At 50.0% G+C, this 22,493-nt stretch overlaps 1 protein-coding gene across 1 annotated transcript; it reads right to left on the bottom strand.

Annotated features, from left to right (window-relative positions):
• Positions 1 to 317: 317 nt before the first annotated feature.
• Positions 318 to 21,406, bottom strand: CSF1R (colony stimulating factor 1 receptor). The gene is made up of 21 exons (XM_055717973.1): positions 21,223 to 21,406; positions 15,970 to 16,215; positions 14,899 to 15,183; positions 14,233 to 14,369; positions 13,317 to 13,476; positions 12,273 to 12,462; positions 11,097 to 11,212; positions 10,728 to 10,848; positions 9,852 to 10,042; positions 9,170 to 9,282; positions 6,974 to 7,100; positions 6,393 to 6,497; positions 5,961 to 6,071; positions 5,530 to 5,692; positions 4,877 to 4,977; positions 4,613 to 4,731; positions 3,723 to 3,845; positions 3,510 to 3,621; positions 3,093 to 3,192; positions 2,416 to 2,521; positions 318 to 1,918 (listed from the first exon to the last, which is right to left on the bottom strand). Exons 1-21 carry the CDS (start codon positions 21,269 to 21,271, stop codon positions 1,787 to 1,789), a joined length of 2,907 nt encoding a protein of 968 aa, XP_055573948.1. The 5' UTR covers positions 21,272 to 21,406; the 3' UTR covers positions 318 to 1,786.
• Positions 21,407 to 22,493: the final 1,087 nt, after the last annotated feature.

Raw genomic sequence — 22,493 nt, 5'->3', positions numbered from 1 at the left:
GAGGTGACTTTGATAGGAGAGAGGCTGCAGCAGGTGACATAACTTCTCTTCAGGGTGTGTTCAGTAGCCTGGGCTGGGGCTTCAGCTGCATCAAAGCCACTGCTGCAGAAGGTTCTGCCACAGTAAGCGTCAGTCTCTGGTCACCAGGGCCCTTCTGCGTCTACCCTGCCCTTGGCATTCCGCTGCCACATGCCCATCTCAAATGCAGTGACTGTTGTCACGTCATCACAATTGAAATTGCTCCCCCATTACATCCATGTGCAACAGGGACTACTTCATTTTTTTTCTCCAATTACACACAGGCCACACAGAGCCCAGCGCTTTAAAACCTTGCTTTTATTAAGTTTCTGCATTACACGAGATTGAATGGTTTTGAGAACTGGTAATGAGAAATGTGTCTGAGGAATTGGAGCAGAGCTGGAGGGTGTGAGAGGATGGACCAGTGCATCACTTGTGCTCTGATCTGTTCCCCCCTGAGAACAATCCTTAAAGCCCTGGAAGAAGCTTACTTTGTTAAACATCTTATTCTTTATAACGCTGACAGATACAAATACATTAGCTTTTTACTTAGTAAAGAGGAATGAATTGGTGTTAGCATAAAACCAGGTTTAATATAATCAGAAGTGGCTCATGATATAATTGCTCACAGTATGACAAATGCCACCTGTGATACAGGAGTTCTGTCTTGTAGTTTGCCTGAGCCCTGTCAGTGCTTGTACCTGGAATACTGATCCTTTGCCTATGGAATAAGGTGAAGCTAAGAAGGTTACTTAGCTACTTCTGATGGCTACACAGGACCAGGTAGCTGTGGCATTAGTAAACTAAACCAAGAGCTAGACAAGAAACAAGTTTAAGGGCATTAGGCTCCAGCTTATGGGAAAAAACAATAGCTGTACTATTAAAAATACACTCAGGAAGATATGTACAAGAACATGTCTGTAATCATGACAAAGGCAGTGATTGCTACATGTTTAATAATTCAGAAGTTTTGTAGGATGTGTTATGTTGATCATTTCCAGATCTGTTTAAGCTGCCATTCTTTCCTGGATTGGGTTGTGTCCAGTGCTCTTGTGGAAGGGCACTGGTTACTTCTGTGTTCTACCTGAGAGACAGCTGTCCCTCTGTCCTGTTACTGGGGCACAAGTTCACATAACTCCGGGGTTGTCTCCCCGAGCTTCACAAAACACTCCCTGCAGAAGCATCATCTGCAGAGAGGTAGATTGCATGAGGAAACACAGGCTAATGCATATTTAATGCCGAGTAGGGGGTTTACCTGTATCTGAACACTCACTCTGCAACATCCAGGGTCAGACTGACAAAGGGAAGAGAGCACCAAGAAAGAGGGCTGCTGCATGAGCAGTTCCAGCTTCAGGACTTAGTTCAGGACATGCTCATAAAACACAGGGGTTTAGTCATGTGAGTGACTTTTGGAAACTGCTTACTTGGCTACAACTAGTATTTGAAAAAAAAAACCCCACCAACCTACAAAACCCAAACTCTCCACAGCCTCCTTGGGGGCTCTCTGTACCTTGTAGAGATGGAGCATGTTACCGTCCTAACAACTCTATGCTATGCTTGTGGTAAGACCTTGGGGACCCCATGGTGCGTCTTGGTTTTGAGTCACTCCAGCACTGTCCTTTCAGCGAGGGGAGGTGGTAACACTTGTATTTCGGAAATCACAGAGAGGAGGGCCAAAGCAGGAGGCACCTGTGTCCTAGGGCAGGGCAGAACTGTGCACTCTGCAGAACTGGGAGGACTGGGATCTACCCTGGGGTGGTGGTACCAGCTAACAGAACTGATAGTTGTTGCTCTTAAGAAGGGGCTGGCCACTCTCCTCTTGCTCGCAGGACTCCTCACAGCAGCCAGAGGTATCGCAGCCACTGTCTTCCTCAGCAGTGGAGGGCAGGTTGGTGTAGTCCTTGAAAGCAAAAAAAGGAACACAACCCCATCCCACCTCAGGTGTGTTTCAGTCCCTCCAGTGGTGTACAACATCTGTTTCTGCACAGACAAGCAGCTGGGGACGCTAACTCACGCTGCCCTTTGCTGTGCCCACAGGGCAGGGCTAGCCTGCAGACAGCTGGTCCCAAGCCAGCGCACCTTTTGTCCGGCTGCACCCCAAATCCAGGGGAGCGGGGCAGGGCTGCTGCACTGGTACTTGTATCGCTGGCCATACTGCTGCCCGCAGGGGCTGCTCCAAAGCAGCTGCATTTCTTCATCTACCCTCCTTTGGTCACAGTGGGGAGTGACTTAACTGTTCAGCATGGGGAAGGTAGATGCCTCTCTGCACTTCCCACCAAGACTAAGCTGCTCCCATCAGTTAAAGGTAAGGGTCATCACCAGGAAAGTTGCCCAGGAGCTATGTTCATGTAGGGGGAAAGCACCTGTCCCTTCCCCCTTCTCTCCATAGATTCTCACCTGCTCCTTCTGCGTCTCCAGCTCTTTCTGGATGAAGCAGCTGATCTGGTCAAAGGTAGGTCTCTGGGTGGGCTCCAGGCTCCAGCACGCCTGCATGATGCTGTACCTGCGGGGCCAACAGGGGCAGGGCAGTTACATGGCACTGCTGAAAGCTGCTTCAGGGTCTGCACCCCCAGGCCCTGCCTGTAAAACCCACGGTTGGTGCATGTGTAGTACTCTAGCAAAAGGTGAGCACAGAAGCAGATGAAGCAAACTAATTATCAAGTTTTGTGCTTGTGCCTCCAGTACTTTTTTCTTTAAGCTTAAACTCATTGTCCTGCTGTAAGCTGCTCAGGCCTGTCTTCTCATAGTCCTAGAGTCAAAAGTAGCTGACTGAAAAAAAAGAAAAACCCCTACAGAGTTCAGGAATGTAGACATCTAACATGAGCTCTCCCATCTTCATGTCCATAAACGGAGGAAATAGTGGACAGAGCATCGTAACAGACTGCCCCAGGTCCTGCTTTCCTAGGGGGACAAGGAGCAGCCTGGTAGGATCCAACCTGAACCTCAAGGGCAGAGGCACCCAGGACCAGCAGGCAGCCCTGTGACCGGGGTCCCTGGGCCATCTCCCTGCCTGCCCACAAAGTGGTTCCAGCCACCCTGTCACCCATTGCATGCACCTTGGCGCATCCACTCACATTTCCAAGGGAGCGAAGTCAGGCCTGGCCATCTGGTACCCCTGCTTCACCATGCGGTAGAACTTGCTGTTCACCACCATGCCTGGATACGGGCTTTTACCTGTGACGGCGACAGGAGCAGAGGTGGCTCTCAGATCAGCGGCTTACGGGGTTGCTCCAGCCTTACAGGATGGGAAGAGGCAGCCTGGGGCATCGCCTGAGCCAGCGCTGCTCCTCAGGGAGTTCTGAGTTAGAGCCAATTAGCCAGGATTCTTTGTTTTTAATGATCCCTCTGGAAGCATAACACAGTGTTTTAAGGCTGTGGTAAAACCTAGATTTTTGTCAACCCTCCTTTCTTGGAAACTTTTCTGCAGAAGTATTAGGGCAGTGGTAAGCCATGGAAAGCAAAAGATGGTTGCAAACTTGCTTCTTTCTTACCAAGGGAGAAGATCTCCCAGAGGAGGATGCCGTAAGACCACACATCGCTCTGCACTGTGTAAATGCAGTCAAAGATGCTCTCTGGGGCCATCCATTTCACGGGCAGGCGGGCCTGGAAGGGCAGAAAGTACTGCAGGCTGCGCCACCCTGTCCTTTGTGCTCCACCCAGCCCCTACCCTTGCACCCTCTTTTGTCCCCGTTTCAATTACTTACATTTCCTTTTACAACATAATTCGAGTCATTCATGATATCACGGGCCAGGCCAAAGTCACAGATCTTGGCTACCCGTCCATCTGATATAAGCACGTTCCTGGCTGCTAAGTCACGGTGGATGCACTGGGGAGAAAGAAGCACAACTGAGATCCAGCCAACATGCGCCAGCAGTCCCAACTAATTCCCTATAGCCCAGGCGTGTCACTGAAACAACACTTATAGGGACAAGGGGGACGTGTACTGCTTGAAAAGCCCCTGTAAGAGGCACTGTGTCACATAGGAGGAGTATGGGCTCTTTCAACTTCATTTGCAATGCTAAGATGTGACATTTCATGCCATGTCCTTCAATCACATGGGGCTGTCATCTTCCCCAGGGGAGGAGGCTGAGAACCAGGGGCTGTTGACTGTTTCGGAGATGAGGATACAGTGTCGTACAGTTAATCTGTGATACTCTTAAGTGGAGCCAGCTCTGGCAGACAGCTCAACAGCCGCTTTCAGTTCCTTGTCCCTGGGGCAGTGGAGAAGCTGTCAATGCGAGAAAGCTTCACATCGAAGTTCCTGACCTCATGTGAAAGCTGGGGAGAAAATGTTGAGACTAGCACAATGCACAGCCCTGAGTTACCCCCCCATAGCACTGCCCTGCTGCTATGGCCTGTCTGGAGCCCGTGGGAGACACATGCTCTGAAGGGAACACCAGTCACCATGGCTCAGCATGTCTGAACCCCATGAACAGAGCAAAGGGGCCCATTTCCAGCAGCAACTTGCTTGAGCTTGGCCACCCCATCCAAAAACATCCTGAGCCTCATGCAGATGGGGATGGCTGGTGCCTGCTGGCTGGAGTGGTGTTTCCCAGTTGGGGTGCTGAGGGCAGTTGTCCTCTTGGCACTCACGTTCTTTGATGCGAGGAATGCCATGCCCTGGGCCACCTGGCTGGAGAACTGTAGCAGGTCAGAGAGACTGAGGGGACAGAGGTCCTCCCTGGTTTCATCTTCTTCCTCCGAGCTTTTCCCTGAAATTCAAAGCAAAGTTTTAGAGTTGCTGCAAACCTGTGGAGTAATGCAAGGTATGCTATATCATGGATCCCCAGAGCTAAACCAGACAGGATGGCCAGAATAAAGAAATCATGGAAACACAGAAATGAGCCTTTAACTCACCCCTAGCTTGCGCAGAATCTGATGACGCCGAAGATGATGATGATGACACAGGCTTCATTTCAACATATGTTTCCAAACCCTGGCTCGAAAAGCCACTGTCACTGAGTCAGAAGTAACAGAGATGGAGGCAGCCTGTTAGCAACCCTCCAGTAGTACCTTCTGCCTTTCTCCACACCCACTGAGAGAAGAAACCACATCCCTGCCTGCAGGAAGTGGCTGAGCTAGGGCTTAAGGGCAAAGGGAAAGTCTGCGTTGAGGCTGATTTGAAAAGGGGACCTAGGTGCCCTGTGGTATGGAGCTCCAAGTACTGCTCCCCTTTTGTCAAGGGACTGCCCGTGGCTGATGGGGAGCACTCAGCTTCTTGTCCTACAAAAGCCACGTGCCCAACAATTTAGATTGTGGAAGGGAAGACTGGACTGAAACCTGGATTTATTGTGGGATATTCAACACTTGTCAAAGACTGAAAAACTCGGAGAGGTAACTGAATCTAAACAAAGGCAACCCCACTGGTTTTTACAGCCTGGTGTTCCCCAAGTCCCCAGACCCTTGGCTTTAATATCTCTCCAGAACAGCTCTTTGCACACTTTGCCCAGCAGGTACCCAGGCCCTCCCTGCATTGCTCAGTCCTGTGGCCACCCGAGCTCTGCTCCTACCTGCGGATGTATTTTTTCTCTAGGTCAATGTTTTTGTAATCAGCAGCACTGTCTAAAGAGGTGTCCAGGGCAGAATCCTGGATAATGATGTATTCAGCCTTCTTCCGCAGAAAATTCAGCAGATCTCCATAGCGACAGTACTCAGTGATGACAAGGATTGGGCCTGGGAGAGAGGCAGAAGGGGTTCATTAAGAAATGATGCTGTGACCTGCCCTGAAGATCGCTTTCCCTGGGAGGGGCCGCAGAACCCATACTCCACATAAGCATATCTGGAAACGGCCAGCCCACAGGCCCTTGCAAAGCTCTAGGTTCAAAAAAAGACCACCAATCTCATCAGCTGTCTCTGTTGTGAGACTGAGGAGAAGTAAGAAAGAGCCTCAGAGCAGGCCATGGGAGGGGTCCATGGGGGAAGGAGGACTGGGGGATCCTACCTCCATAGGTACATGCTCCCAGCAGGTTAACGATGTTCTCATGGTGTCCCAAATGACTCATGATCTTCAGCTCAGACATGAGAGCCTCCTGCTCATCTGTGTCTGCTGATGCTGCAAGAGGAGAAGGGCTGTGTGAAGGAGAGAGGGAGGGACATAGAAGAGATTAAGTGTGAGGACAGAAAAAGGTGCAGACAGAGATATGGAACAAAAGGAGGAGACACACTCAGAAAGAAAATTGTGTCCTCTGTGCCTCTGGCCACATGTGTCCACAAAAATGACAGCAGCATGATTCCAGCACCTAGTACTTGTCACAGAAACATCTAAAAGTAGATGTTGCAGCCTGGGAGCACCGACACATGTGGTAAACATGCATTACATCCTGCCCAAAGGAGCTTGGGGGATTTCAAACTTTGCAAATTGCTGTGGGCTTACACTTTAGCATCTTCACAGCCACTTTGAGGACTGAATCCTCTTTGCCCAGCCCAAAAGCGGTGGCTTCTACAACTTTTCCAAAGGCTCCTGCTCCAAGAGTTTTTCCTGCAGAGGGAAAAAAAGTATGCTTATAAAAATGCTTTACAGAAAAAGAGTGAGCAGTTGTCCTGCATGCACCTGCATGCGGGAGGATGTCTGCTGGGTGGGGATTCCTGCTAAGCCCAGACAAGATGACACATCCCTTGCTTAGGAGCTGGTTAACATCTGAGGGGAGCTCTACTGTGAGCAAAGAGGCCATGTTCAAACATGGGCTTACTAGCTCTGTGCATTAGGAATGACCCACAAGAGGAGGGACATGATCCTTTCAACCTTCCTCAGAGCAATGGAAGGCTGGAGCAGGTTGTACCCCAACATTTACCAGCTTGTGTGGAAGAGGACAGCAAGACCTAATTAAGGATATTACTGAAATGTCTGAATGCAGCTCTGGATATTGCCCAGTTGCTTTGGCTCTGTGTTTTGGAGCATTTCAGCTCTGCGGTGAGCTGCACACCACCAGGCAAGCAGCAAGGAAGGTTCCTTACCAAACTGGAGGTTATTCCTGGGAAACTCCCATTTTTCATTGTATGGCAGCTGAGTGGGATCAATAAAGATGTAGTTATTCCCTTCACAGGCCTCAATGATCTTCCACCGCACCTGGTACTTGGGTTTCTGTAAGGAGGAGAGTCCAGTTATCCAACGTTCCTCAAGTCCTGAGGGTTCCCCAGGCCCAGCGTGCACTCTAGCTCTCACCCCACAGGCACAGAGGGAAGACTTAGATTTCAGCCCACCAAATATTTCTTGCTTTGAACCTGGATTGAAAGAGGGGGACTTTGTCTGTACAGCCCAGTCCTTTTGCTCTTACGAAGTCCCTCCAAACCATCACCCATGACTCGAGGAGGGTCTCATGCCTCTTTTGTTTAGAAGTAGCGCGTTGCCCTCACTTGGCCTGGCAGAGCCAGCACATCGCACCAGACAAGTAGCTGACAGTGCCCAGCTGGTGCTGGAAGACGATGTCCCCACTGTGCCTCCTTGGTACCCTGGGTTGCTGAGCGTAGCAGAACAGTGGAGCTGGCCCAGCCCTGCTTCCCTTATGGGGAAAAAAATAAATGGAGAAAGAGAAGTAAGAATTTCTTCTCTTTTCCACGAATTGCAGGGCAGAAGTAGCCAGGCAAGGCAGAGAGAAGCAGTGCTGGAGCCTGTGAACAGAGGCAGTTGCCAGTTTGTGCTGGGTGCTGTCATTCACATTGAGAGGGCTAGGGAGCCAGCTGGAGGCACAAATACAGAGAAAGGCGGTGAAATAGCTGCGTACGAGAATACTGCATGTGGCCTTAGCTCCTGTACGAGGAGACAGGCAAGGACCTGCACCCCAGCAGGGCAAAGGTAGTCTCAGGTCTATGAAGGCAGACGCAGGGAAGGATGGGTGGAATGGCCACTGCTGTGATGAATCACCTTGTGCCCCAGCTACTGGGAGGTGTGTACTGAAATGCTTCTCCTCACCACTTCGCCTGGAGAGCTGCAGAGAAGGATGCAGCATATGAGTAAATGCTCAAAGCTGGGTTTGCACAGGCATGAGGGACCATAACTGAGGCAAACAGATCCGCAGTTTTGATGCAAAGCATCTGTTTGTTTTCCCCCCACCACTGTTTCTTTTTAATTTGCCTGAGATTTGAATATCCATGCCCATGCAGGCTGTTGAAAAAGGCCCAGACAGGTTGCACCAAGCAGTACAGTTTCTGGTGGAGGTCCCTCATGCCACATGCACTCAGTTTACATGCTGTGGCCTGCTCCCAGAGGGTGAGCATTGCTTCTTTCTGCTCCACAATTCACCTGGCACTGCAGCAATCAGCTACGGCTTAAGAAGCCCATGGCTGAAGCAGGTAATATTATTTATAAACACGTCCTGCTTCTCTTGGGCTTGCAAGACCTTCCCAAAAGCTATTTCTTCAGAGCTGTGCTTACAAAACAATCCACCCTTCTCTCTCTCTGTCTCTGGACTACTGGCTAAAGACAGCTCTGCCTGTGAAGCAGTAGGTGCTTGCCTGGGAGAGCACTCTGCTGGATCTTCTGACAACTAGCACAAGAACTTTGCTGCAAAATTTGCTGCCTTGATGGGCTGTCAAAGGAAAAGTGCCAAAAGGGAGAGCTGAAAACCAGGAGATTTTCACCCACTGATGAAGCAGAGGTGGCTACTAATTGATACAGTTTATAGAAACAACTAAGTAGGAATCCAACCAAATGCTGAAAATGAGTCTTGCAGAGAAAATGGGGCAAGTTCTTGCATAAAAATTGTGACCAAGTCTTCCTGGAGACAAACGCCTTCTAACATCATCCTGTTTCCCCATAAAGACTTTTTTTTTATAAAGTAGGGAGGAAAATAAAAAGTAGATGCAAGCTACAAACCACTTTTTTTTCCCTCCTTAATTCAGTCTGTGGATTCACTGACAACTGACAGCACAGAGTGAGAGCACCTTTGTCTGACACCAAGGAATATCCTCATTGACCTCGGGGCTACAAGACTGAGGGACCGGAGTGGGAGAGGTGTTAACACCAGATTTGATGTGTGAGCCTTGTCCTGCGGCAGCAAACCCCTGGGCAAAGTTGGGAGGCAATGGAGATGGAAGTAGCTTGCCTGGTACCTCCAAGCTGAACGTTCCCTGCCTATGGCTGCCAGCTGAGGCCCTGTGGTCTCTGAGGCTGGGCAGCCCTTGCAGCCCTTGCTATGCAGCAGGGAATCTGACCTGGTTGTACTTGTAGAGGAGGAAGAGGAGGAGCAGTAGCAGCAGGACCGATGTGCCTATGCAGGTGGAGAGAATGGGGCTGAAGAACTTGTTTGGGGGGGCCATGACACTTCCTAGAGGAACAAAAAAATGCGGATGAGTAAAACACTCATGTTTCAATCCCATCTCTGGGAGCATTTTGCCTAGCTGTTCACTTAGGCTTCCCCTGTACGCAATATAACCCAGCACTGGCCTCAGACACTCAAAAGAGCTGCTGGGAACTGAGGGAAATTCTTGACTCAAGGCTGCAACAGTTTCCTCTGTGAACCCCAGTTCCACACAAACAGCACCAGGTGACCAAGATATGTGCAGCAAGAACAGTCCCATCAAAAGATGCAGTTCCTGGGCTCCAGTGGGCTGATAGACAGCTGACTGTGCTGCAACCTGGAGCTACACCCTGCAGTTGTAAGTCTTCGTGGCACAGCTCAGCCTTTGGCACCAGGCTACACCCAGCCAGAAATTCCCACATAGCTCCTAGGACCGGCAAATGCCAAAGCTTCCCACCTCCTGTGAGGATAGCGAGCTTGTGGAACCTATTCCGCCTCTCTTGCAATACACTAAAGATATACACATATAGGAAAATGGGCCCTCAAAAGTCCCCAGATTCTCCCCCACTCTGCCAAGCTATCAGTTTGTATCTTACTGGTGATGGTGAGCGAGTGAAACATGTCAGAAGCATTTCCCTCTCTGTTAATGGCCACACAGCAGAAGGTGAAATTGTCACCCAGCTCCTGGAAAGGGACAACGCTCTCCACCTCCACCTCTCGGAACGGCAACACGTTCACCACCTGGGGACTGGAGTCATTCAATAGCAACCGATAGTCCTCGCTGTATCTGCAGAGATACCAAGCAGGAGAGACTGAGCATTCCTCTGCAGCACAGTCGCTCATAAATGAATCGGTGCCTGTCTCAGACTAGAGAGGAGGCGCAGGGGACTGGGGCTGCAGCTCTACGAGACGTTACTCGCCACCTGGTTAAAGACCTCTCCCTGAACACGGAAGTCCTGTATAGACAGGGCCTTAACTGCCTCCACATGACTACAGTTGTCTTCTGCCAGCAGTTCCCTCCTTGAATGGGGCTGGTACTGAGACACAGCAACCTCTGTCCAGGCAGCTCCAGTTCCATCACATTGTAGCTCAGTAAGCCTGTGTTCTGCAGAGCCTCAGACCTGCTGGAGGTCCCAGAAAGACAACTAGGACCAGCCAGGATGTAGCTCTACAGCAGCATGCATCAAGGCACTTCAAATCATCCACATGTTCCTCAGAAAAGCATTGGAAAACATGAATCACAGGTGGTTGAACTCTTCAAGCTTACGACTTAGGGAATAGTACCTGCTCCCTGTCCTCAGACAGTCCTTAAGAACCACTTTTTTTAGCAGAGCAACATCCTTGTTGATGTTACTGAACAGACTCTGCTATATTGCCTGTAAGCAAGCCGACGTGGTGCTACTCAGCAAATAACAGCATCGCAAGGGCAAGTGCACACCTTGGAGGTCCTCAGTCTCCTGGGCATTTCTTACCTCTCAGAGTGAAGAGGGCACTGGTACCACTCAATGCGTGGGGCAGGGTAGCCGATGGCCATGCACTGAAGGATGCTGGAGTCATTGGCTGGCACCTTGATTTTGCAGATCCTTGGAGGAGCTGTTGGGGAAGGCACATAAACTGTGAATGCTATGATCAGAGGAAGAGCACATTCCTTGTGCTCTGATTTACTTCCCATGTGTGCAACAATAAAACACCAGGATGTAGGTTTGGGCTGGGTCCCAGACGCAGTCTGGCTGTGTGTCTGTGGGTGCTGGGCTGGAAGCACACGGGTACTGCACCCTACTTGCTGCCAGCTGGGTAGCAGCCTCAGGGCAAGCAAAGAATGGGCAAAGCCAAGCACTTACATTTCACAGAGATACTGAAGGTAACTGATGCGTTGGTCTCGTTGTTGAGGGCATAAAATGTATAGAGACCTCCCTCTCCTTCCTGCAGGCGGTTCAGGAAGAGTGTGTTGTTATACCTGCTCACACAGAGAGAGTAACCACCGTGAAGAAAGCTGTGCCGAGGAAACTCAAGCACTCACACAGCTCAGCAAGGTGCTGTTGCTTCCTGCTCCCTGCAGTGGGTGAACACATCCCAGCACTAAGCCCAGCCCACGAGAGGAGCCTGCTGCTTGCTTCTTCAGGGGAAGCAAGGAGGGTCTGATCTTTCTTAGAGGAAAGATCTCTTGCCACCAAGCGCACAGCATTTCTGAAAGGCTACAGGTGGGTGAATGCTCAGAAAGAAGCGTTTTACATCTAAATCATCACTTTTGAAGGGCCAGAATATGCCGGTCCTCCTGCCTTTGGCAGAATGAGTTATTCCTCCCATTTCTTAGCTCATCAAGTGCCCACTCCCCTCTGCCCCCCGCCCATTTCTCAGACCCCGATGCAAGAAAGTTTGCCCTAAAACCATCATGCTTGCCAAGAGGCACTTCCTCTTGTGTATTATTTTTTGGTTTCTAAGAAAATGAAAGGGGAATTGCCAAAACTCCCCAACAAATGGAATTATTCTCTTTCTTTCAGACTCCTTTTCTCCTCAGTTGTCTGTAGGCTTTGGAGGAGCAGGTCTGTGCCCTCCATCAGGTCTTATCCACACAGTGATGTTTCTGGCTTCTCTTGACATGGGGCATACAGTGCCCCTTGGTACATACACTCTCCAGACTTCAAGGCATGGGACAGGTCTGAGAAGCAGCAAGGGAATTAGATTTTTTTGTACTGTTCATTTACCTCTGCAATTTCTTCCTGCAAGGAGAGTGTGAACTTGAACAACCAGACCACTAATGTAATACTGTCTTCCACAACATTTTCTAAAGAGAAAGCTGCCAAGTCAGACAGAGGTGGTGTCCCCCTTAACCTGATCAGACCTGCTCACTGTGGCTTGTTAATAATAGTGGAAAGATAAGAAAGGCAGAACAGTTTCCCTCTTTGAAACCAGAGAGTTTTCTGTCAGCCAGTAGCATGAGATCTGCTTGTCTCACAAGGAAAAAACATTGTTGGAAACATGTCGTGGCCAGTGTAGAAGAGAGAGAGAGCACATACCAGTTGTTTCCAGAGATCATTACGCCCTTGGATGTGGTGGTCTCAGAGTTCTTCAAGGGATCTGTGTGCTCCCAGCCCCAGTGAAGAAGTTTTGGGTAAGCCTCGATGTGGACTTGCAGCTCCAGACTCTCTCCCAAAGCAATCTCCTGGCTGGCGGCTTGCACTGGGGTCAGGAACACATAACCTCTCTCTGCGGGATGGAGAGCATGACCATCAGCAGTCATGTCCAGAGACCTGAAACAAGCTTATACCAGCTTCACAAATGGGCCATTACTGGAAAAGGCAGGCTCAGCTGGGAGACCGCAGGAGGGAATGAGGCCTTACACAGATTAAGTAGCCAAAGGAATGCTTTTAAGTTGCTGCTTTGTCATGGCAGCTTGGATTACACTCTGCCTGAGGAGAGATAGAAAATCTTAGAGAACTTTCATGGGGAAAGAGATGCACGAAGCTAAAACTGTATCTTCTGATTGTCCATAGACAACAGGCCCTTTAGCTAAACTCCTGGCTTCTCACTTAGAAACAACTCAGACCAAGCCTTCTTTCTGAGCCATGGTATGCAGTGGCTTTGGATCATCAGCAAACACCAGCCTAGAAGCTGCAAGGATGAATTTTCTGTCTTGAGATACAAGCAAGTGTATAATAAACTTGAGTCCTTTTATGTGGATTGTTATTGGATGAGACAAAGATCCGTTCTCTACTCATGTGGCTTGCCCTTCCTTCTAGCCAGCCTTTCCTGGTCTTCAGGATAACCTTGCCCATTCTTTTTTTTTATCTTACAGCTATTTATAAACACACAGAAACTGAGAAGAGCTTTCCAATTTTTCATCCAGAATCCAAAAAATTTCCTCCTGCCTCTCAAGACAGTGAAGGGAACACCAGTTCCTTTCCCAGCAGCAACACGGTTCTCATGTGAGCCTTCAGGCACAAGCAAGAATGATGTTTCCAACCACAACACTAGCAACAAGATGGAGGCAGAAGCGACAAATACTCAAGTCTAGGTGTGATTCAGCCCACACCTTGCTGGTCTTTTGGAGAAGCACTCACCTACTACCTGAAGCATTGTCGAGGCATTCCTGAAGCCCGCTGAATTGTTAGCTATACAAGTGTATTTCCCACTATCTTCCATGGTCACTGCTGGAACAGACAGGATGTCGCTGATGAAGTAGTTCTCATTTTCAAAACTAGGCTTTTTAGTTCTCCTGACCTGTCAGGCAAAGAAGGAACATTAGGCATTTTCTTGGAAGGGCAGAGGATGGAACTGAGTATTTACGACAATTGTACCCAGCCCCTCCTGTTCTGGACTACTAAGCTTTGTTGTAGAGCCCCTGCCACTGAAAGCCATCTGTGAGGAGACCAAGAGGCATATTAAACCTGGGTGTTCAGGGCAGATATTCCAGAGCAATTAGGCTTACAGCTGTTGTTAGCCTTCTGACCATAAGCTGGCTTTACAAGATGTGTTTTAATCACACAAGGTGTATTATTTCAACTCCTTAACAAAGGCATCAGATATAATGAGGACTTCCAGCAAACCTTATCTAACCATCTAGCAGTTAAAAGTCAGCACAACAGGTTTTTGAAACGCGTTCCCTTTCTTCACCCATCTTTTCTCCAGGGAACTGTGTGTCCTGGACTTGTTTGCTGCCTTATAAGCCCTGGCAGAGCTGGGTGGATAGATGTTGCCGTAGTAGGTATTGTGGCTCCTGCCCAATGAACTCAGCTGAAACAACATACTTCACTTCTCTCTTACAGCAAGGTCCTGACAATGGGCAGGTGTTTCTTAACCCTGTGTCATCCTAAGGAAGGAATGGCCATATTCAGATTTCTACGGCTTTTTCGAATAGCTGCTTTGGTTGGGCAGTTCAAGGCTTTGCTGCAGGTGACTTGGGTCTGGACAATTCTTACCACCCTGTGTCTCAGTTTCCAGAAAAGCCCTATAACCCCTTGAAGCTGCAAAACTTACGTTTTTTGCTGTTGTCACCCATCTGATGTCATACTTATGGGATGGAGCAATTACTCTGCAAGTGACTTGGAAAGGTTCACCCACAATTCGCACATGGTCTATAGGGTCCATCATCACTGATACAGGCTTCTCCAGTGCTACATAAAGGCAAGCAGGGAAAGATTCAGTGTCAGCTGTCCAGTGACCCCATGTGCTTTGGAGACTCCCTAGGGCCTAGATACCTTCTCCTTTCCATCCTCTTCAGTCTCTCTACCCCCAGCCTTCTCCTTCCCTAGCAATCATCCCTCCTTTTTGTGCATGTGTCTATGGGAAGCAGTGCAGGCAGGGGAGAGCACAGCAGTCAGCACTATGGGTTGAAAGCGAAGGGGAACCTTCTGCCATGGTTACACCCAAGCATCAGAGCCTGAGGACCTGCAGAACATCAGGGAGATAGGCTGGCTTTTTACTCTTTTCTGTGATAGCGCCTGCAAAGATTTGGACACTGCTGAACCCATGGAGACCCACCTGAAGGAGCCAATTTGCCAGAGCATAATGGAATTCAAATACCCTTTAAAGATTGCAGGTTCATAAGGTCTTTCCTGCCACTGGTGAGGAGCTTTTCCTTATCTACCTACTAACTTAGCTATTGCTGTCTCCCCGAGGACAGCAGCAACCCCAACCCCTTACCTTCTTCCACAATCAGCCTTATTCTTGATGACTTCTTTATTTTTCCATTTATCACTGCTTGGCATCGGTAAAAGCCCTTCTGTTCGCTTTGCACATTGAATAGTGTTATTCCTTTCTCATTACTGAAAGAATAGTTGGTCCCAGGTGAGAGATGAGATGTTTCATCCATTGTCAGTGTCACACTGGATCCGTACTCAGGGGCCGTGATAAGACAGGGGAGCTCAGCATTACTGCCTCTGGTCACAAAGATCCGGAAAGTTGGGGTGTACCAGACATTACTAGGATCTAAAGAGGGGACAAGGTAGGCCAGAGAACAGGATTAGAAAAGGCATCAAAGCTGAGAAACACATTCCAGCAAAGGCAAGTCTCCAGCACCACTGCACAGTGGGAGTTCGACGCTGGGGCAGCCCTGCTCAATGCCTGCCTGACTCAGCCTCCAAAAACTCACACAAGCAGCCCAGCTCCAGCTAAGGCGTTAGAGGGGAGCACAGCAATCAACTCACAAACGTACATAGGCAAGAGAGGCCGAGAAGTATGCTCGCTTCTCAACTTTTCACCAAGGTGTTAGCTTTATTTATCAGACCTCCAGCTTCCCAGTCCAGGACAGTGTCTCCAGGACAAGGAAAGGAGTGAACTCAAGTGGTGGAGCTACCACAGTGTAACTTCTGGGGTAAAAGAATATTTGGGGTTCAGGTCCTGTTGTGAGGATGAAAGTCATGTGATTCCCTTATCTAGGGTGCTGGCAATACAGTTCTCATTTCAGTGCTCATTCCAACATTGAACAAATTTTCAACCCTGTTTTTTCAGGAAGGGAAGCCAAGGTAAACTGAGGGAGAGGTCCAGGCCATTCCCACATATGCGTGAGGTGCAGCTGCGTACTCTGCCCTAGTGCTCCAGCCATGGGCATGGTTTTACATGGGCTTACATGTTTGTGGGTGAGCCCCTGCCACACTAGGAGCCTACACTGCTCCCCAAACACATGTACAACCACAGCCATAGAAAGGACCCAAGCGATGGCTGTGCTCCCTGAAAGGAGGCCATTGTGCCAGCAGAAGAGGAACGCATGTCTACCTCGCACAAACAGATGCACAGTTGCAATGCCCTTGTCACTGCTGTTGACATAAGCACACTTATAGGTGCCTGTATCCCTGTAAGTGGCCTTGAGAATACTGAGTGTGCTGCTGGTGTGGTTGCTGAATGCATCCTTTTGGCTTTTCCATTCAACTTCAGACTCTCCTGAGCAGCGCAAGATGACTGGATCACCCGTGTTGACAACCAGAGCAGGGAGGTCAGGGCTGATCAAGGGGGACGCTGAGCCTACAAAAGAAAAAGAGAGGATGCAAACATGATCCTTAAAGATGCTCTGTTGGATTTCAGTCTGGAGCATGGAGTAGCTCAACATCAGGAAGAGATTGAGCTTAGGATTCAGACAAGCTTTTCAGTTCATATCACTCCAGCCATTCCCAATACCACCAGACCAATATGGCCTGATACTCCAAGGAATGAATTTCCAGGAAGAGAGAAAACCCCACAAGTGAACATAGAGCACTGGGACAGGAAAAGCAATCATCTGGAGCCAATTAGGTCAGATGTTGGCCTGGAAAATTTTCCTGTCAGGTTTTGCCTCTTCTTGCAATGGTTTTCCTTTTGTGGCAGAGCTGGAGCTACTATATGAACTTGGTTAGCCCATAACACCATTTGGTGAAGTTTAAATTTAATCTCTGTTAGTATGATGGCACTATGATGAGATACAGCAGACACGGAAAGCTTCTTTCATGTCTGAAAGGATCAGAGCAGGAGGTCAGTGCATGCCCTTGGCTTTTTGGGTGCCAGGCACTGGATTTTGAAGGACACCTACTTATGCCTTACCACAGTCACACAGTACATTCTCCTTGCAGATATTACCAAAATGTTACGAAGTGAGTCAGCATTACTATCCCTATTTGGGGGTAGGAAACCAAGGCTCGTGAAAGCCCACAGCTGCAGTTGTACATACAGCACACCAGGCCATGCCGACACTGGCAGTTCAACGCAGCTGGATTTCTGATGCCATCTTTACTTTGAAGATGGCTTCTCTGCTGGCTGAATAAAGGGGAACCAGGGTCCCCAGTCCAGCCTTTTGTGTCAGAAGGAAATATTTTTTTTCCTGTTTTGCCGCATCAGCGAGTTCTTTGAGTCACTACCTATATTTAGGGTGGGGGGGGGAAGTGAGAAATGAATCAGTGCCGCGGGGCTAGGGAAGAAGTGGTACTACCACCCCCACGCCAGGCCTTTGGGGAGGACAGGAAACACATTGCAAATGGCTATCTGTGCTCGGGGGGCTCTGCATCCCCCTCCGGCCCCTCTCCAGGGCTATTCTCCCACTTCTGCTTTTCCTCCCAGTTGCTAACCCATCCACACATCTTAAAGGGACACACACACAGGTTCAAATAAAACTAAATATAAAGGTAGCCGACCAATTTACCAATTTGTTGCTTTTTGCAGAGAAGGTCACCATAGGCAGTGCTCCTCCAGGGTGGCAGCAGCAGAAACAAGGGCTGAGTTTGGTCTTGCGATGCCTCAAACTCTGCAGTAGACAGCTCTGGACTCCCAGGAGCTCTTTAGTTGAAAGATTTGTTGTCCAAATGAACATAAAAGCTCTAACTTTTCAGGAAGCAGGAGAGGGTAAAGCACCCTATAACGGCACCACTAGTCCAGCTGCACTTGCATATCCTTCAAAGGGAAGGGGAGCAGTGGCCAGATGATGCAGCCCTGGTCACAGGGAGAAGAGAAAGCTGCTACTTCTGGTCATGGGTAGCAAAGACTGTTTAAAGCAAATCTGTGCCTAGGTGCTGCCTTGGACACTGTCCCTGTAACACAGCCAGCAGAAGCAGAACACACCTATCCTCATGCACCCCTGCTCACAGCTCATTTAGTGAGGAAGACTATGTCTAAGGTACCAACATATGTCCTGTGCTACCAGCTGTGCTCAGGGCTGTAACACCAGAGCCCATCCATCAGAACTCAAAGAGCATCTTTTAAGCGGTCCTGAGCTGATGCCTCCCTCCACTTAACAAAGGGTCAAGAATGAGACTCAAGACCCTGGAGAGCATTGCAGGTGCATGACAACAATATAGTTGCCCAGAGGAAACCCAAACAAGGCCTGGATCAACTCTCAAACCCTGTTGGAAGAAACAGAGGACAGGGAGCTTCAGAGTATGGAATATTTGACATTTTATCTCCATGTTGTGGGGTGGGGTTTTTTTTGTGATGCTTCTATCTTTCTGTGGAAAGATTAAAAGCCTCATTTATTCCCATAGCAGAGAAAAAGATATCCCAGAATCCTTTAAAACCACATTTTCCACACGTCTGAGGTACAATGTTCCTCCCTTTTTGCTAAGCTGCATCTTGTAGCAGGGCTTGACACATTTCTGTTGCTATAACTCTGTCACTGGACGCTTTTCCCTCACCTACTCTCCACTTCAGCTATCCCTCCACATCCAAGGTTTCAGCACCATTTGATGGGGCAGCCAAGCTCCGTGACTCAGAACTGTGTTCAGATTGGCTCAGGGAAAGACCATGTTATAACTGGTCCTTGGTTTGTCCACAACAGGACAAGAAAAACAAGAGTCATGTCACTCTGCATCCTTGTTGTCATCAACTCTGGTTACTACTGAGATGCTATGGTCAGAAAAGGCTCAGGATAGGTACTCTCCATAACAGTGCAGAAGCCAGCAGCCTTCAGATTATCACTGGAGACTCCTGTCAATGGCACAACCACCACACAAGCAGAGTGAGGACAGACAGGGCAGAGCCACTAAGTGCAGGACAATGCCAGGTGAAGGTCACCCAAGCATCCACACCTTCATGTGCGCCATGTGTGCTGGGGGATGAGACAGACCAGCATGTCCCTTTCCAGAATGGGGAAGCAGGGCTGCTGGAGGAGGCTTTCTCCCTGCTGACCAGTGTGCAATCTTGCACGAAGCCCAAGGATGTCTCTTTGCTGCTCTCCAGCAGCTTCCGCAGCATTACCAGTAACTGCTGGCCAAAGGTTTTACCACACTTTGGTTGTGTAACCATGACCTCTAGTTACAGCTGCAGGCTCTGTCCCTGCCTCTTCCATGCCCGTCAAAACATACTTTCCTCTGCTGAGGGTTTGGAAATGGTGAGGAAGGAGACCTGAAGGCTGGTAAGACAGATGATCAAGAATCTTACCACAAAATCCAGTCATCAGGACCTTGACATGATCCTGGGGGATAACCAGCCTAAGATCCGGCCCCGTGAGGGACCCATACCAGGCCTGAGCTCTCCTCTCAATGATGGCAAGGAAAAACTTCTTTTCTGAGGACACATACCTTCACCAGAGCCATCACCTACAGTATCAGGGGGGCAAGGAGTGGGGACAAGGGTGCTCATCACATCTCTGCCTGGGGCTTCTACCTCAAAAGTTTAGATTAATCCACAATAAGAAAACAAAAGAAACCCAGGAAGACCTCTCAAGATGGCCAAGAACACAGATGTGAGCTGATCAGGTTTCAACTCTTTGCTCTGCTTGACCTGAAGCTGAGATTTGAGCACCTGACACTCCCCCAGCAAGAGCCCCCATCAGACTGGTCATACCACGTCACCCTGGGAACTCTCAGAAGATGCACTTGCAATCCAAGAGGTATGAGAAGGAAGTCAGGCTCTTGCTTGACTAGAGGCTGTTGCTTTGGGCAACCTTGACATGCTGCAGATGGCCAACAGCGTGGTACTCGGACAAATGTGTGTCTTAACACCCTGACATGGCAGACAGGCCTGATGAGCATGTCACAGCTAGTCACCTGCAGTGCTCAGTGCCTCGAGAAACCTTCTGAGAGATCCTATCAGCTATTGTTATGATCTCTTGCAGATTTGTCAGACCTGCCTAGCCTCTATTATCTTAAAAAAAACCGTATGAAATTGAAAATCCTGCAGCCTTCACAATCCAGATCCTAGCACAGCAGACCTGGAAAAAGCCTGCTCAGCACGTCAATGATGTGACTTGAAGCGAAACACCATGCAGTGCAACAGCAAGAGGGATACAAATTTCCTGGGCTGAAAATACAAACACTGCAGTGGCTCAAGAGTGGCTCAGACACCGCCTCCCCGTTACATCTGTTACATACTGAATGCTTTCCCCCCAACGCTGCCCCCTTTCAGGGGGAACTTCACACCAGAGTCTCGTTGTGTCCCCAAGCAAACTCCAGAGGAAAATGAAAGAAAGTGCCACAAAAGACCTGAGAGGCTGCCAGCACTTGACGTAAGATTAGTAATACTGGTTTCTGTCTGTTTGGTTGAAAACCTCAAAACAGGTTTAGTGACTCTTTCTTGAGGTTGATGGGTTATTGCCTCTTGGCCATCCCCGCAGCCTCAAAAACCAGGCGTATTCACCTTTCCCTTGGTTCCTTTGGTTACCCTTGGCTGCCTGAGGTCAGTTTCCACCACATCCTGGCTCTATACCCTGTCATGTGTGCCAGCCGCACACGAAAACAGCAGTTGTCAAACATCTCCAACTGGGCATGAGGTACATTGGAAGGACTGGTGCAGCAGACTTTCCCCACTCTCTCACCTGCAGGCCAAGCACCTCCAGCTCTTGCCCCATTTGGGCAAAGCGTTATTTCAGAGACTGCTTCCCTCAGGAGACCCCACTGAACCTCTCCTTCCTCCTAATCCCTGCCCAGACCCTAACAGTGGGAAGCTTCCCTTTCCCATCTCCCCACTGCTGAGGGTCTTCCTGCGCTACATGCACCTTTCCACAGCCCTTGGCCTTACCCTGGCAGCACTGCAGGCAGCCAAGAGCAAGCCCTCAGCACCGCTGGGCTCCAGAGCCAGCTCGGACTAGCAACACACCCTCTTTCAACCACTGTCATCCCTCTATAGTGACAGAAACTCTTGATTGTCTTCAGAAATCTGCTACAGCCAAGTCTGCACTAAATGCCAAGCCGGTGTCCCTTCCCTGCTGTGCCATGGAGCAGACACGTTCTCTTGCCAACTCCCTACCCACACCAAAGTTCCTTGAACCTGCCCACAGCAGCAGTAGCTACTTTATGCAGCAACTTCCAGAAACAGGGACCATCCCAGCCTACGGCAGGCTTTTGGTAGACATGAGTGGGAGCCAGGCTTCACCCTCCACCACCAAGAGCTGAGTGTCCATTAACCCAACTTCAGCATTGCCCCATCCCCACCGAGGCTACCACCCATCCTCGCCCCAGGAGGGACCGAGCACTCGCACCGCACACCCAGAAGACCCCTTGCCATACCACAAAACTGCCCCAGAGTGATGTGGAGACACCAGAGGGCTTTGAGGTGGGCCAATAGACCTACCATGCCAGATGCCAGCTGTGGTGAGCAGCAGGAGGAGAGCAGGGCCCATGTCCCCAGGGACCACCGTGCCCCCAGCGCGAAGCAGGGAGGCGGCTGAAGGATCCTCTCAAGCAGCGAGCACCTCTCCTTGTGGGCACCGTCCCCAGCACTCCCTCGGTGGGAGCTTCTCCTTTCTGAGATGACCACAAGTTAAGAAATTCCCTTTTTTTTGTTGTTTGTTTTTGAAATGGGAGGGGGGGGGGGGGGGGGGGAAGCAATGTTTTGAGACGTCACTGGTGACAGAGGGCCTTGGCAGAGGTGGGACCGGGCATGCACCCCACTGCAGGGCCACCCTCCCACCTCAGAGGGGCTCAGCCTCAGGCACTGCCCAGCAGCTGGGGTCTGAACCCACCCTGTGGGCCCTGGCTGCTGCCACCCAAGCCCCCCAGGGACTTCTATACTCTCTCCTCTTGCCTGGGGACACAAAGAGCCTGGCTGGGACCTGCCTTGATGGCAGGAGACTCCATTTTACCTCAGGGCTGGCGGACCTTGCTGGCTCCTCGTCCTGAGGGCACACACAGGAACATGGCTGACTCCCTCACCACAGGTCCACAAGGATGATTCAGCCTGAGGTAGCACCCAGGTGAGAAGAATTGAAGACAATATGTTACCTTGTTTTAACCACCCTGGTGCAGAGAGGGGTCCTGTGGCCACACAGGGTCCCCCCAGCCCCACGCAGAGGCAGGGTTGAGCCCAGCCAGCTGCACACTTGCCTTCACCACCCTCCTCAGCAGGGAGACATGTTGGGGTGCAGCCTGCAGACCTTTCCCTGTCCCCAGCTGGGCTGGGGGACACAGGGGGATCCCAGGTCTCCTCCTCTCCCAGTACCTCCAAGCCTGGAGCTCACAGCAACCCAGTCACCACTAGGCAGGCACCAGGCTCAAGCAAAGACCCTTTCCTCCCCAGGAGCCCCTCTGCACAGTCATACTGCCTTGCTGGTGGGGAGGCTATTTGAAGCTGTTTCCTAATTGACAACCTGGCAGGCACCTGGGAGCAGTAATTAGGCACTTTGTTAACCCTTCCCTGGACCATGCCTCTTCCAAAACAGGAGGTGAGGCTTGCAGCAGAACAGTTCTCCTAAGGATGCTCAAGTCAGCAAGATGCTAGCAGACCAAGTCAGACACAGGGTGCCCCTTGCTCTCTGCTCTATCTCTGGGTAACCTCAGGCTGCAGCAGAAGTTCACAGCAGCAATGGAGTGGGAAGTTGTGGCCACCACCTGACAGCACTGGGA

Source organism: Falco cherrug, chromosome 8 (assembly GCF_023634085.1).
Source record: "Falco cherrug isolate bFalChe1 chromosome 8, bFalChe1.pri, whole genome shotgun sequence".
Lineage (NCBI taxonomy): Eukaryota > Metazoa > Chordata > Aves > Falconiformes > Falconidae > Falco > Falco cherrug.
Note: the sequence above shows the minus strand (reverse complement) of the source record. Positions and strands in the feature narration are given on the sequence as shown.

Coding starts and splice junctions, on each gene's coding strand:
- CSF1R (XM_055717973.1), bottom strand. CDS start 21,271: ATGGGCCCTGCTCTCCTCCTGCTGCTCACCACAGCTGGCATCTGGCAT. Junction 10,043..10,727: donor TGCCCTCTTCACTCTGAGAG/GTAAGAAATGCC, acceptor GTATCTCTGCAG/ATACAGCGAGGACTATCGGT. Junction 3,622..3,722: donor ATTATGTTGTAAAAGGAAAT/GTAAGTAATTGA, acceptor CTGCCCTTCCAG/GCCCGCCTGCCCGTGAAATG.